General features: G+C 54.7%; 2 protein-coding genes across 3 annotated transcripts in view; one reads left to right on the forward strand and one right to left on the reverse strand.

Annotated features, from left to right (window-relative positions):
• The window catches only part of PEX1 (peroxisomal biogenesis factor 1), a 34971-nt gene extending 27677 nt beyond the window's left edge, over window positions 1-7294 (reverse strand). For both annotated transcript variants that reach the window (XM_058678106.1, XM_004582296.3), the window contains exons 1-6: window positions 7074-7294; window positions 6396-6539; window positions 4702-4785; window positions 4250-4364; window positions 3398-4158; window positions 1968-2087 (exon numbers count right to left, since the gene is read on the reverse strand). In XM_058678106.1, coding sequence (XP_058534089.1) covers window positions 1968-2087; window positions 3398-4158; window positions 4250-4364; window positions 4702-4785; window positions 6396-6539; window positions 7074-7202 — 1353 coding nt within the window. In that variant the 5' untranslated portion in view covers window positions 7203-7294. The remainder of the gene's footprint in view (window positions 1-1967; window positions 2088-3397; window positions 4159-4249; window positions 4365-4701; window positions 4786-6395; window positions 6540-7073) is intronic.
• A 108-nt stretch (window positions 7295-7402) lies between these two features.
• RBM48 (RNA binding motif protein 48) lies at window positions 7403-13785 on the forward strand. The gene is made up of 5 exons (XM_004582297.3): window positions 7403-7636; window positions 8099-8289; window positions 10187-10332; window positions 10999-11543; window positions 13391-13785. Exons 1-5 carry the CDS (start codon window positions 7526-7528, stop codon window positions 13475-13477), a joined length of 1080 nt encoding a protein of 359 aa, XP_004582354.2. The 5' UTR covers window positions 7403-7525; the 3' UTR covers window positions 13478-13785.
• Window positions 13786-14381: the final 596 nt, after the last annotated feature.

Below are 14381 nucleotides of genomic sequence, written 5' to 3' on the forward strand. Positions count from 1 at the left end.
CAAGCTTCTTTGTTGGGAAGACAAAGACACCCCTTCTGTGCTTGTGTCAGTGGTTGGTTGGTTGGTTGATTTTGGTTCTGTTAAGCTGATCTCAATAAACAAACCAAAAGAAAACTTCCAAATTAAATTCAATCATCTTTTTTTATCATGCCAATTTCAAAAGAATTAGGTGAGCAGAAAAATGATATAGCCCAGCCTGCACTTTTTCCAGGCTACAATATTAATATGAAAAAATGGTAGATGTTTAAAAAAATTATACAGAAGTAATAAAAGCATCAGTCTTTAAAAAAAACTTATTTTCAACTACCTGAAGGAGAGAGAGAGATTTTTATCTGCTGGCTCACTTCTCAAATGTCTGCGGCAGCCAAGGCTGAACTCAGGCCATTGGTTTGTTATCTCCCAGGATGCATCAGTGGGAAACCGCGTTGCAATGGGGGCAGCAGGAAATCAAACTGGTATTCAGATATGGGGTCGGGCATCCGAAGCAACAGCTTAACCCACTGCAACATCAATGCTGCCTCAATATCGATTTTTAAAAACACACCTATCCATATTTTCATCAAATAGGCAGAATCACAGAAGGAAGGAGACAGATGTTTCATCTGCTGGTTCACTCCCCAAATAGCTGCAAAGGCCAGAGCTGAGCCAATTTGAAACAAGGAGCCAGGAGCTTCTTCTAGGTCTCCCACACAGGTGCAGGGTTCCAAAGACCTGGCCATGCTCTGCTGCCCTCCCGGGCCACAGGCAGAGAGCTGGATCTGAAGTTGGGCAACCAAGGACATGAACTGACGTCTATATGGGATACCGGTGCTTGTAGGTAGAGGACCAGTGTGCAGAGCCACAATGCCAGCTTCAATTCTTAAGGAAAATAAAAAAAAGATGTATTTATTGGAGCCAGTATGGTGGTTTGGCAATTTACTTCTCTGCCTGCAGCACTGGCATCCCATATGGGTGCCAGTTTGAGAACTGGTTATTCCACTTCCGATCCAGTGCACTGCTTGTGGCCTGGGAAAGCAGCGGAGGTTGGGCCAATCGCTTGGGTTCCTGCATCCACATGGGAGACCTGGAAGATGCTCCTGGCTTCAGCCATCTGAGAAGGGAATTAGGGGATTCAAGGTCTCTCTACTCCTGTAACTCTGCCTTTCAAATAAGTAAATAAATCTTGAAAACAAACAAAAAACCTAAACAAACTTTCCATATCTAACAGCTCTGTTAGGAAGACGCCCAACGTAACTGCAAACAGAGTCTTGTGCGTCACTGCTGACAACAGCCAAAATGGTGGTGGTCACCAGGCCAAGACGGACAAGGGTGCTATATCACAGACGAGGTGCTACTCGGTCAATAAAAAGGACTGCAGGGCCTGGTGCAGTGGCCTAGTGGCTAAAGTCCTCGCCTTGCACGTGCCAGCATCCCATATGGACCCCGGTTCTAATCCCAGCAGCCCTGCTTCCCATCCAGCTCCCTGCTTGTGGCCTGGGAAAGCAGTTGAGGATGGCTCAAAGCCTTGGGACCCTGCACCCACATGGGAGACCCGGAAAAGGCTCCTGGCTTTGGATCAGCTCAGCTCTGGCCATTGTAGACACTTGGGGAGTGAATCAATGGATAGAAGATCTTCCTCTCTGTCTCTCCTCCTATCTGCGTATCTGCCTTTCCAATAAAAATAAGGAAATCTTTAACAACAACAAAGGACTGCAGCTTTATTATGTGCAAAGAGGATGAATCCTAAACAGGCAGTGTTACATGAAATAAGTCATATCAAACCACTATCATGTTATCCAAATTTCATAAAGTCCCCAAGCATAAAGGAATCTTAGCTCAGAGGGTGACGCGGCAGCCACATGAGCGCCCGTTCATGCTGCACCTGCTTCATGTCTGATCTAGCTCCAGTCTGGGCTCCTGTTCGCACAGGCGAGACTCGGATGGAGCTCCAGGCTCAAGGCGTCTTGATATAACACATCTGAACTTACCAAATCTTCTCTTGGTTGTAGCTTCAGAAGTCTTGGAATCTTGGGGGCCGTTTCCACTGGAGTTATTCTGACAACTGAATGCATCTCTATATTTAGTCGCTTTCTTAGATCATCTGGAATCTGAAATTTAAAAATGAAGGAACAAAATGTAAGTATGGCCAATGCTGGACCCTAACAGATTTCAGAGCACGGATATCTGTGCAAGCTTCAAGCAATCCAGGTGAAATCTTGCCCATGGTCACGGGATTCACGGTTCTCTTTGTTCTTCGTGCTGCCCCAACACGGCCACACAGCTGCATGGCCTCTAACTCCCCAAACGCTACCGCTCGCAGCAACGGTGGCACAGGCCTGAGGCCAGGCACTAGCGCGCCTGGTGTCCAGCCGGGGCCTCTGCGTGCACAGCCCTGACTTGCTCCGACTGCCACAGGCCGGAAGCATGAACACGCGCCCTTGGGTTTCTTTCACGTGGGTGGGCCCTAACCCCACCTCCCACATTCATCTCCTGGGAGGTCAGATTTGAACACGTGGCCTGGGAGGGCTGGGGCGGCAAGGCACCCTGGGTCAGGGCAGTGATGGTCAAACCATGCGGCTGTATACGGTTAGCTTCTGTGTTACCACAAGCTCTTCAATCTCACCCAATTTACTTTCCTTCTCTTTCTATGCCCCCAGAGGTAAAGCTTTAAATGGATGTTTTGACAATCATCATTTAAGCTGCGGTACAATTACATCCAAATTAAGTGCTATTTGTGGGGTCTGGCGCAGTAGCCTAGTGGCTAAAGTTCTCACCTTGCACATGCCAGGGTCCCATACGGGTGCTGGTTCTAATCCCGGCAGCAGCCCACTTTCCCTCCAGCTCCCTGCTTGTGGTCTGGGAAAGCAGTTGAGGACGGCTCAAAGCCTTGGGACCCTTCCCCAGGTGGGAGACCCAGAAGAGGCTCCGGGCTCCTGGATTCAGGTTGGCTCAGCTCTGGCTGCTAGCTCTGGCTCCTGACTTCAGATCAGCTCAGCTCCAGCCACTGCAGTTGCTTAGGGAGTGAATTAATGGACAGAAGATCTTCCTCTACCCTTCTCACTATATATCTGACTTTGCAATAAAAATAAATCTTTAAAAACAACCGTGTGGAGCCAGCTGCCCTGCCTGCAGCCCTCATCCCACCACTTGTCACCTAAGCCACCTCAGCCAAGCACTGTGAGACTTCAAGGTCTACACCTGTCCGAACTTGAACCTGGGGAAGTTTCTTGGCCCCAAAGACTACACGGCAAGCAGAGCTGTGTCACTGACATTGTTCTTACTAGTTTCATAGCGAGATCTATGTTATACATCACATATTATATACCATATATTATAGATACACATAATTCTTGGTCATAATTGCAGTTACATGCATTTCCCTTCTCCCTTCCCTCCCAATTTTAAAATGTATACCAACCCAGACTTTGCCAAAATGGAGAGCTTCTCCATTCCTGGTGTACTTGCCGGCACTGCTCAGCTCCTCCAGCCCGTTCCAGACCACCTTGAGCACGCATGCCCTCCCGGCCTCCGGTGTACCCGCCGAGCCAGGCGGCTTCGTGTCGGGCGCCTCCGACGGCTGCCTCTGCTCCGCAGGCGACAGGCCGTCCCGTCTGGTCCTCCCATGCTGCTGCCTTGGGGAAAGCAGCTTAACCAGCTGCCCGTAGGTCACAGGGAAGCGGGGCTCCATGTCCAAGTATTCCTGGTCCCAGGGAAACACGTGAACGACGGAGTGTGTGGTCCACACAGCAGGTGCTGTGGCGGGGTTGGCACTGCGGGGCTGAGCTCGGCACACTCTGAAAACGTTGTCCAGTGGGACGGCCTGCGACTGCACATTTCTGAACGCACGGACTTCCCTGGAGCCCCAGGAGGTCTCAGGTCTCTTCTCAGATCCAAAAGAAAAAACGCTTCCGATCCTGGTCCACAAGCTTGGAGACGAGTCCTCGGAGACTTCCGGGTCTGCGTCACCGGACCCGGCGCCCCCCGGGGTATCTGATGGATGCTGCTTGGCTGGAAACCCTTTCATGGGTCCTTGTGGGTCCCTTCCCAAACTCTGAAACTCCCCACGGGCGTGAGGTACCTTTGAAAGGGCCTGCTCTTCCGCTGGACGTGTTTTCGGCCGAATCAGGAGTCGCGTGTCCACCTCCAGCCTTCCGAAAGCGGCTGCGGGCATCAGTGCGACTGCGCAGGAAACAGAGCTGGTCAGCGTGCTCCCTGGGTTCGAACCATGGCAAGGGCGGAGAGGCTGCAGGCAAGCGAACGCTGCACCTACCAATCTGGATAAGGAGGTGAGTCTGCTGGTCGACCCACACGGGCAGGACGGCTTTGGGGAAGACCACTCGGATCTGACCCAGAAGGTGCTGCTCCAGGGTGGCGGCGTGCAGCTCCTGGAGGCAAGAGGCCAAGGGGCAGCTCGGTCCCGTCTGCCCCGCCCTGCCTGGAGCCTCAGTGAGAAACACCCGCTACCCTGACTGTGTCCCTCCATGGATTCAGCAGCTTGCTATCCGTTGCTCCCGTCTCTGCAGCTATCTCATGGTCAGAGCCGCAACAATCTACTTGGCTGGCGTCTCAAACCCAATACAATTTTATTTTTACCTGTGCTCCTCATTTTCATTCTCTGATCTCTGACCGCTCCTTCTTATACTCAAACCAACTCCCAACACAAAAGGACACTCGGAGCAGACCCTGAGGCCACGGGGGCTCACAGCAGTGGGCTTTCTTTACCAGTATCTCCCAGTCGTCCACTGACAGCGGCTCCACCTCCACTTGCTCACAGGACACCATGTGGGGGCACGGCCTCAGGAAGACCTGGAAAGGGAGCAGGCAGAGACCTCGCCACACTGGCCTGCAGCAGGCAGCACCAAGTAACTCTGTGTGTGTTGTGTGCGTACTGGTTAGGTGCCCGTTCCAATAAACAGGATCATTAGGAAAGAAATGTAGGTTAAACAAACAAAAATGCAAGAAAAAATGATAATGTCCTGAACTTGGGGCTTGATCTGACATCCAATGCTCATGGTTTCTGCGAGGCTTTGGCTGTGTGAAGACTATGCTGCTTCTACTAAGGAGAATACTCTGAAACAGACAGAGCGCCGGCCTCAGAGCCCCCGGCAACCTTTCAGAGCCCCGGCCCAGCGAGCAGGCAGTGCAAGCGTCCATGGCTTTGACCCAGGCCGCAGCCACGCCCAGGCACGGCCCACAGCCCGGAGCGCTGCCCGCCTCCTCCCTGAGCCACGCAGACCAATCCAAGGAAGACAAGCAGCGAAGCCACGGACCCCTGGGGCCGGTCCGCTTCGTGTCCTACCAGGAATTCTTCCGGAGACAGAGGCCAAGGGGCACTGCCACAGAAGGGTCTCTGTCACACACAGAGCAGGGAGGGGGCTCCGTGGGGACTGTGCAGTGGACAGCCAGGAATCTTCCCCATACTCCCTACGGCAAGACCTCCGTACACCCAGGGGAACGGGAAAGACTCACTTTCACCTTCAACGAAATATGTCTGACTTTCATGAACAAGCACCTTAAATTCATAGGCAAAAGTAGGAAAACATGGGCTGGCGTAGTGGCACTGTGGATTAAGACACCGCCTGGGCCTGGTGCAGCAGCCTAGTGGCTAAAGTCCTTGAAGGCCTTGCAGGTGCCTGGATCCCATATGGGCGTTGATTCTAATCCCGGCGGCCCCCGCTTCCCATCCAGCTCCCTGCCTGTGGCCTGGGAAAGCTGTCGAGGACAGCCCAAAGCCTTGGGACCCTGCACCTGTGTGGGCGACCCGGAGGAGGCTCCTGACTTCAAAACGGCTCAGTTCCAGCCGTTGTGGCTGCTTGGGGAGAGGAGGACAGAAGATCTTCCTCTCTGCATATCTGACTTAACAATAAAAATAAAATAAAACATAAATCTTAAAAAAAGACACTGCCTTGATGCTGGCATCCCACACGAGCACCCACCAGAGTCCCGGCTGCTGTTTCTGACCCAGCTCCAGCGAGGGCACCTGGGAGAGCCCGTGCTGCCCACACAGAAGGCCTGAAGGGGCTGCAGGTGCCTGCCCTGGGCCTGCCGCAGCAGCTGCAACCATTTAGGGTGTTGGTGGTTCTACAGCTGCCTCTTTAATTCTGCCTTTTAAATAAGCAAATCAATCTCCCCCCCCCCAAAAGTGTAAAAATACCCTTTTATGGTGCAACTGATATTTTTAACCAAGACCATGGAAAGCTGGAAAACAAACCTCAGAAATAAGCCTCCAAGTTGATAGCGGAAGAACACTTGCACAAAATACAAGGTCGGAGCCAGGCTGCCGCAAGCCGCCGGCCCGCACCCACCAGCGGCTGAGTCCACCCGGGGCCCGCCTCCTTCCAAACTGCAGGCCCTTCTACTGGCACTGCCCTTCGGGGCCATCAGAACAAAGGCGCCGGTACCACCGGAGCGCTTACCTGCTCTCCATCGGGGAGTCCGAGTTTCTGGCCCAGGTGTCTGCTCATTTCAGCCACATTTTCACCTTGGTCGCTAAAACGCCTGCCTTCCACCCAGCTCAGGAACGCAGGCTGGTGGCCCCAGGACACTTCTATCGCTTGATTCTACTCGGTGAGAAACGGGAAGGAGAACGGTGTGAACCCGAGGCTCGCCTGACTCTGCTCCGCGGGCGCCGGCTGCCCCCACAGTTCGTGGTCGGCTGCACCTCCCGGGGCCGTCTGCACCTCCCGGGGCCGGCTGCCCCCACAGCTGGCAGCAATGCCCTGCCACCCTCCCCGCGGGCTCTGCAACCCCTGCAGCGTTCCCAGGGGCGGGAAGCAGCCCACCGCTTGCACGGCCTTATTCCGAACACAGCGAGGCCTCGGCTCAGACAGACACAAACTCAGTATTTCGGTCCAAGCAGAACCATGTAGATTTAGAACCGAGACACCGCAGCCAGGACGAGGTAACCTCTGACCTTACTAGCGTGGGCAGGCCCGGGACAGTAGCGTGAAGGGACCTGGCGCCGTCACCAGAGCCCACCCGCTCCCGAGGACCCCCGGCCCGGCCTCGCGCGTTTCGCTGCCCCGAGGCGGCGGACACCCCGCAAGGCCCCCCGGGCCGCGGCGGCGGGCCTCCCTTCGCGACCCGCGCCTCACCTGCAGCAGCTGCAGCTGGGCCGCCAGACGCCGCGGCAGGTGCAGGAAGCAGTCCCGAGCGTTGGTGAAGGCCACCGTCACCACCGCCCCGCCTCCCCCGGCCCCCGCCAGGCGACCACTGCCCAACATGGTGCGGGAGCCCGGCCGGCCGCCCTCCCCGCAACCAGCACCTGGACGCCGCGTCTGACCTCTGCCCGAGCAAGGCAGAGGGCGTCGGAGCCCGAGACATCGATCGGCCCCGCCCCCTGCACGCACGGCGCGGAGGCCTGAGCGAGGTCCTGGCAATGTCTCCGCCCATCCGCCAAGGGGCGGTGCAGGGCCCACCGAATCCTCGCCCGCAGGGAACGACGGCCGACGCAGTCGATTCGTCAGCCAATCATGGCTCGCCTCGCCCTATCCGGCTCGCTGATTAGAGGAGAGCGGGGCCGGCGGCCGGATGTTTTCCTCGCGCGATGGCGGCCAGCGGCGGGCAGCTCGGAGGCTTCTTCGAACACCACGTCCCCAAGGCCGTGTGCGACACGCGGGCCAAGTACCGCGAGGGCCGGCGGCCCCGCGCCGTCAGGGTGAGGACACAGCAGGACCCGGCCGCCGCGGGCGGGGAGAGGGCGTCGGGGGTCGCGGAGGGCCGGTGCCCCGGGAGCGGCGGTGCCACGCCGGCCTCGGGGGTCCAGGGCCGGGGGACGCAGTCGGGCTGCGCCGGTGGGCGTCCTGCGGATCGCCGGCCTCGGGGGTCCAGGGCCGGGGGACGCCGTAGTGCGGCGCCGGTGGGCGTCTGCTGAGTGACGGCGGGGGAGGGGGCGTGCTGCGGATCGCCGGCTGCAGGGGGTCGGGAGGTGCCTGCCCTGAGGATCTCCTTGTCACGGCGAGGGGACGCTTAGTGGCCCACGTTGGCATTCTGTGTGGCTTTTGCACGCCCCCCAAGCACAGTATGTGCTTCCCATCCGCACAGACTCCTGGGGCTGTTTGTGAAAGACACTGACCCAGAGAGTCTGTTGCGTTTTGGCCTTTCATTTTATTTTTTTTAGGTGTACACCATCAATTTGGAGTCTCAGTATTTGCTGATCCAGGGGGTCCCCGCGGTGGGAGCCATGAAGGAGCTGGTCGAGCGGTTTGCTCTGTACGGCGCCATCGAGCAGTACAATGCTTTAGACGAGTACCCGGCGGAAGAGTTCACGGAAGTCTTCCTCATCAAGTTTACGCACTTACAGAGCGCCAGGTGAGGCGCGAGCTGAGCGGTGCCCTGGCTTCCTGCGCCCCTTGGGCGACTTCTTGGTCCCGGCTTTCCTCGTGAGCAGCCGAGGTAGCCGGTTATACGAGAAAGCTCGGGCATTTCACAAAGGTCATGGGAATGGCCTTAAGAGGTGGGTCTGCCGCAGTGCAAGTGTGAGCTTCCATGAGACCTTCAGAAAGGGCAGCTTTGGCTTCAATCTGAGCCTTTCAGATTTCAGAACCTTTCAAATCTTCTAATTTTCCAAAAAACAAAATGGAACAAAAGACCATGGAAATGGGATATCATGAAAAAAAAAACTGTATGTAGATTTTATGTATTTTTGCACCAAAATAAAAGTTCCATTTTGCACGATTTTTTTCAAACTTAAAACAAGTTTTAGTTTTTTATGAGGCAGAAAAAGAGGGATGAAAGCCTTTATATATTGGTTCACTCCCCGAATGTCCAGGGCCTCCTGCCTGGGAGGCAGGAGCCCAGGCCTGAGTGTGCCCTGGCAGAACGCTGGAGGTGGGAGTTGAACCCAGGCACTCCCTAAGAGAGGTGGGATGCCACTAATAAACTTTTGACCATTAGTCAGAGTCCACGCGTGTTATCATCGGCTCCATGCACCAAGTCCATCGCTGCGGGACAGAGACAAGTTACAGAGAGCAGGAGAGAGAGCTTCCAGCTACTAGTTCGCTCCCCCAGTGGCTGCAATGGCCGGGGCTGTGCAAGCTGATGCCGGGAGCCAGGATCTTCATCTGAGTCTCCCATGGGCTAGCAGGAGCCCAGACACTTGGACTGTCTTCCTCGGCTTTTCCCAGGCCGTTAGCAGGATTGGAAGTGGAGCAGCCAGGACTTGAACCAGCACCCCTGTGGGATGCTAGTGTCACAGTTAGACTCTTCACACACTGTGTCACAAGGCTGGTGCTGCAGCAGGCCGAGCCTAGGATGCTGGCTCATCTGTAGGCTACTCCAGGGCCCTGGGGCTATCCGGTCCCTGGCCTCCCTGTAGAACCCTGGGCTCTCAGACTGTTCCAGTATACATCCTCTCTGTGGGGCCCTCAGGCTGTTCCAGTCCACAGCTTCCCTCTGGCCAGCAGTATGCTCAGCCTGCCACTGATGCTTGAGTTTGTGGGGAAATAGGAATCTCAGTGCCTGGGAAGTTTTCCATGGTTTTCACATCTCCCTAGTGTAGCAGGTTACAGATTTGAACCCCAGGTCCAGAAGGCAGTGTGAGCACGTGGCCTGTTTGCTGACGCCCCTGCGCTCCCATGGCCCGTTCCCCCATGTTCCTGCTCTCACATGGCCTGTTCCCCAACGCCCCTGGCCTCAACTTCTTTGTGGGGTGGCTTGGGGGTGCCGGGCACACGGGGGAATCTCCGTGTTAGCACTCGCCAGGGGCACAGAGGCAGTGCACTCTCCTGGTGCCTCGACAGCCAGACACACTGGAGGCTGTTCTAGCAGTCCTACCATCGCGTTTCCTCGCTGAGTTCTTGTACATCTAATATTTCCCCAGTTACGGAAAAGTTTTTTAGTGACATCATTCTTCCTATTTTATATGAGTCCCACTGTAGGAACACGCTGTGCTGAAAGGGATAAATTAAGCATGGGGTAAGTTGGATCAGAGAAAAGCTGTTTCATGACTGCTGTTTCTGGATCTCAAGCCAGTCAGCAGGCCCTGGATGGTTTGAGGCGAGTCTAGATATGTAGATGATATCACTGAAAACCTGTTAGTGTTAGGATAGGTGCAGGTGGGCCCCCGAGCACCCCCACACGGTTACAGGGGGCAGGAGAGGCGCACAGCGCATGCTGTCTCAACTAGATCTGCATGTTACAGGCTAGCTGAGGCTTGGTCCTCAGCAAGCCTGTGTCAGTAAGCCATGCTGTGATGTGTCCTGTCCAGGACAGCCAAGCGGAAAATGGACGAGCAGAGCTTCTTTGGCGGATTGCTACACGTGTGCTATGCTCCGGAATTTGAAACAGTGGAAGAAACCAGGAGAAAGTTAGAATCGAGAAGGGCATATATAGCCAGAAGTACCAGAAGCAAAGGTATGGAGGACCTGTGGCTACAGCTCTGCCGGGACAGGCACTGGCAGCCACTCATCCTGGAGTCCCTGGTCTTGGGGGAGCGGGAGGTAGCAAGGTGGCCCTCGCGGGGTCCCCGCCCTGTTGGCCGTACAGCATCCTGCATGACCTGGGCTAGGAAGCGAGAAGTGGAGCTAGTGCAAGATGTCCCACAGCACGGGAAAAGTGGTGGAGTTTTGAGAAAATGCAAACATCACCCTTGGGGGAAAGAAGAGTTGTATTTAACTTCCCAGGGTATAAACAGGTCTCATGTGTTTAAGGAACCGAGTGATACAGGATGCCCTGGGCAGGGAGGTTTTAGCGAGTGATGTGATTAGCATGGACAGGAGTAAATCCTGAGGGCCTGTGTCCACGCCCGGGGATAAGCCTCTGCCGGAAGCAGTGTGGCGGTAGTGACGTGGAGACGGGCCATTTCTGACCTGCCGCCGTTCTACATGGGGAAGTTTGTGTGACACAACTCCCAGGTGCCTGGAACAGGGCCAAGCCCAACACCGTCTCCAGCGTGTAACCCCGTGAGCGTGCCCCCTGATGGAGACATACTAGCGTGCAGGCAGGATGTGTCCCGGGAAGGCTGAGCGCAGTAAACCAACTGCTTGCTTCCTTTGCTCTGTGCTGACTGGTAACATGAAGACTGCTTCCCGACAAAGCGGAGGCCGCTTCCCAAGCAGCAGGACTCGAGAGCTTTCGGACCAGACTTCCGTGCTGATGCCTGCTGGGAAGCTAACAGGAGCACGTCTGCCGGGCGCATGCACCCTACTCTCCCTTATTCCTGCGAACTGCCCCTGGGGTGCTTTGCCGGCTCGCCTGGGGAGTGTGTGGGTGGACCCCCATCCCCCTTCGCGCTAGGGGCGAGCCACTTCGACGCCGTGGGACCACGCCTGCGGGACCTTCCGCGGGAACCATCGGCAGCTTCCACAGACCGGGCGGCCTGCGCTGGGACGCTTGGGGCCATCACTGCTTCAGCTGCTGTGGGTAGATTTATGCCCCGGACAACACAGCTGCAGGAGCGGAAACGCCGAAGGGAAGATGACCGTAAACTTGAAGCGCTGCTTGCAAGGAACCCGAGCAGCACCGAAGTGGTGATTGGGCCTCTGCTGCCGCGGGAGCCCCAGGTGGACATGCAGGACGCCTCGCTGAATGCCACGGCAACCCTCATTCGGAATAAGCTTAAAGAGGTAAGTACATGAAGATTGATCTGTGGGAATTGCAGTACTTTTTTATACGCAGAGAGGAGAGACAGAGGAGGATCTTCCGTCTGATGATTCACTCCTCCGGTCTCCCACACAGGTGCAGGGTCCCAAGGCCTTGGGCCGTCCTCGACTGCTTTCCCAGGCCACAAGCAGGCAGCTGGATGGGAAGTGGAGCAGCTGGGATATGAACTGGTGCCATGAGATCCTGCTGGATGCAAGGCAAGGATTTAGCCATTAGGGTGTCTCGCCAGACGCAGAGGACTGCGTTTTAACTGAGTTTCTTCTTAGAACTAGATTGTACTAATTAGCTAGTCTTTTAAAGATAACGCCCCTTACGTAATCACTTTGCATTATCTAAAAGCATGCGCAGAAGAAAGTTAACATGTGGATGCATTTTTGCACAGGATCTTGATGTGGTTTGGAATGTGGAACTGCGTGAGGGCTGCAGGGTCTCTTGTCACTCCCGAGGGTCGCAGAAGCCGGGCTGTGTCTCACAGCGTGCGGAAGGGAGGCGAAGCAGCTGTGTTTCCTTCCCATTCCTTTGGGTCCTGTGACTCGCTGATTGTTTCATAATAAAAGCCCACTGATTCACTTTGAAGCATGTGTGTGTGCGTGCGGACTACACACAGAGGCCCACACATGCAGAGCCTTCGGCCAGGGCTGACCACACTCTGAACAAACATAAAGTCTCCACTGCAGGTTGCTACAGTATCTAATAACTTCGCAGTTCAATGAGGACTAGCTCATTTGCATAACACTGCCCCCACTGTTTTTTCTGGTGTTTTTGGCTTTCCCCTGTGAAACTAACAACCAAGCCATTTGGGCTCATTTCATCCAAGTCTTCATCTCCCTCCGAGCATCCTATGTTGAGCCCAGCAACTGCTAGCAGTGTTTCAAGAATATAAGCTAGGGGCCCGGCGCAATAGCCTAGTGGCTATAATCCTTGCCTTGCACGCACCTGTTTGTATCCCGGCTGCTCCACTTCTCTTCCAGCTCCCTATTTGTGGCCTGGGAAAACGGTCAAGGATGGCCCAAAGCCTTGAGACCCTGCACCCGCATGGGAGACCTGAAAGAAGCTCCTGGCTCCTGGCTTTGGGTCAGTGCAGCTCCAGCTGTTGCGGCCAGATGTGGAATGAAACAGCAAATTGAAGATCTTCCTCTTTGCCTCTCCTTCTGTCTATAAATCTAACTTTCCAATAAAATATATATATGTATATAAAAGCCAGTATATCGGTGTCCGCAACACAGAGGACTTCTGGTCTGTGAAGAAATGCTCAGTAGCGCACTCACCTACTTCTTCACGCTTATTTCACTGCCATCACTGGACAGTAACTTGCTTTATCCTGAGGTCTTAAGCTGTGCCTTGGGCTTGGCCCAGCTTTGCCTCTAAAGAGAGGACAAGGGCCCAGCACAATAGCCTAGCGGCTAAAGTCCCAGCCTTACATCCTCTGGCATCCCACATGGGCACCAGTTCTAATCCCGGCAGCCCCACTTCCCATCCAGCTCCCTGCTTGTGGCCTGGGAAAGCAATTGAGGACAGCCCAAAGCCTTGGGACCCTGCATCTGCATGGGGGACCTGGAAGGACTCCTGGCTCCTGGCTTCAGATAGGCGCAGCTCTGGCTGTTGTGCCGCTTGGGGAGTGAATCAACAGATGGAAGATCTTCCTCTCTGACACGCCTCCTCTCTGCCTGTCTGACTTCAATAAAAATAAATAAATCTTAAAAAAAAAAGTGAGGACAAGGATTGGGCAGTTGGCTGTCGTCTCTGAACAGCCATCCACTCTCGTACTGTGCAGAATAATGTAGTGGTTTCTTTTTCCTTTTGCAACCAGGTAAGTTCATCTGCTCCAGAGCCTGTGGAGGGCCAGCCGGAAGCGGCTCCCGCGAGTCGCCCGCTAAAGCCAAGACGGAGGATATGAGCCGCTGGCGAGCAGTGCTTCGAAACAAGAGCTCTTCTGATTCTGCAAGATTCTGCTGCTTATATTTTACAATGCACTTTTTTTGTACTTTCATACAAAATAAATGTCTAATGTGATTCATCCTTACTGTCCTTGTGGCGGAACATGGCTGATCAGCAGCTGAAGTCGGCGTGGTTCTGAACACCAGCGCCTCAGGGTGAAGGCAGTTTTATAAAGTAGTTAGTAGCTATCAGAACAAACGTGAAATTGAAACTCATCATACTCTAATTAACATCTAATATACTCGATCTGTGGCTAGCTAAAAACATCAGTGCTTGTACATTATGGAATTCCCCCCTCCTTTCTTTTTTAAAGACTGCTTTATTTGAAAGCAACTACAGAGAGTTACGGGGAAATATCTTCCACCCACTGGCTCGTGCCCCAAATGGTCACAACAACCGGGGCTGAGGCTGGCCAAAGTGGGAGCCTGGAACTCTGGGTCTGTCACATCGACCACAGGGGCTCCAGCCCTTGAACCAGCTTGCATGGTTTTGCCAGGCGCATTAGCAGAGCGCTGGAACAGAAGCCGAGTAGCTGGGACTCGAATCTGTTTCTTTAAGGGACGTCTGCATCGCAGGTGGTAGCTTTATTCCTCTGTACCATGACACCAGTTCCAACTTGTATTACTTCTAGTATGTTCGTGGCTTTTTTATTTATTTCTGTCAGCAGAGCACATCATCACAAATCCAAGTATGTCCAGGCAATTCCATTGCCTTCACTGAAAGAGCTAACTGGAGGGGGTGGGGAGTTCATGCAGTGGTTATGATGCCACTGGAGGGCCTGGCGGCTAAAGTCCTCGCCTTGAAAGCCCCGGGATCCCATATGGGCGCTGGTTCTGGTCCCGGCAGCTCCACTTCCCATCCAG

The sequence above is a fragment of the Ochotona princeps genome, chromosome 20 (genome assembly GCF_030435755.1).
Source record: "Ochotona princeps isolate mOchPri1 chromosome 20, mOchPri1.hap1, whole genome shotgun sequence".
Lineage (NCBI taxonomy): Eukaryota > Metazoa > Chordata > Mammalia > Lagomorpha > Ochotonidae > Ochotona > Ochotona princeps.

Excerpts from the sequence above, each read along its gene's own strand:
- RBM48 (XM_004582297.3), top strand. The coding sequence starts at position 7,526 with ATGGCGGCCAGCGGCGGGCAGCTCGGAGGCTTCTTCGAACACCACGTC. Across the intron at positions 8,290-10,186 it reads ACGCACTTACAGAGCGCCAG|GACAGCCAAGCGGAAAATGG; the intron begins GTGAGGCGCGAG and ends TGTCCTGTCCAG. Across the intron at positions 10,333-10,998 it reads CAGAAGTACCAGAAGCAAAG|ACTGCTTCCCGACAAAGCGG; the intron begins GTATGGAGGACC and ends GGTAACATGAAG.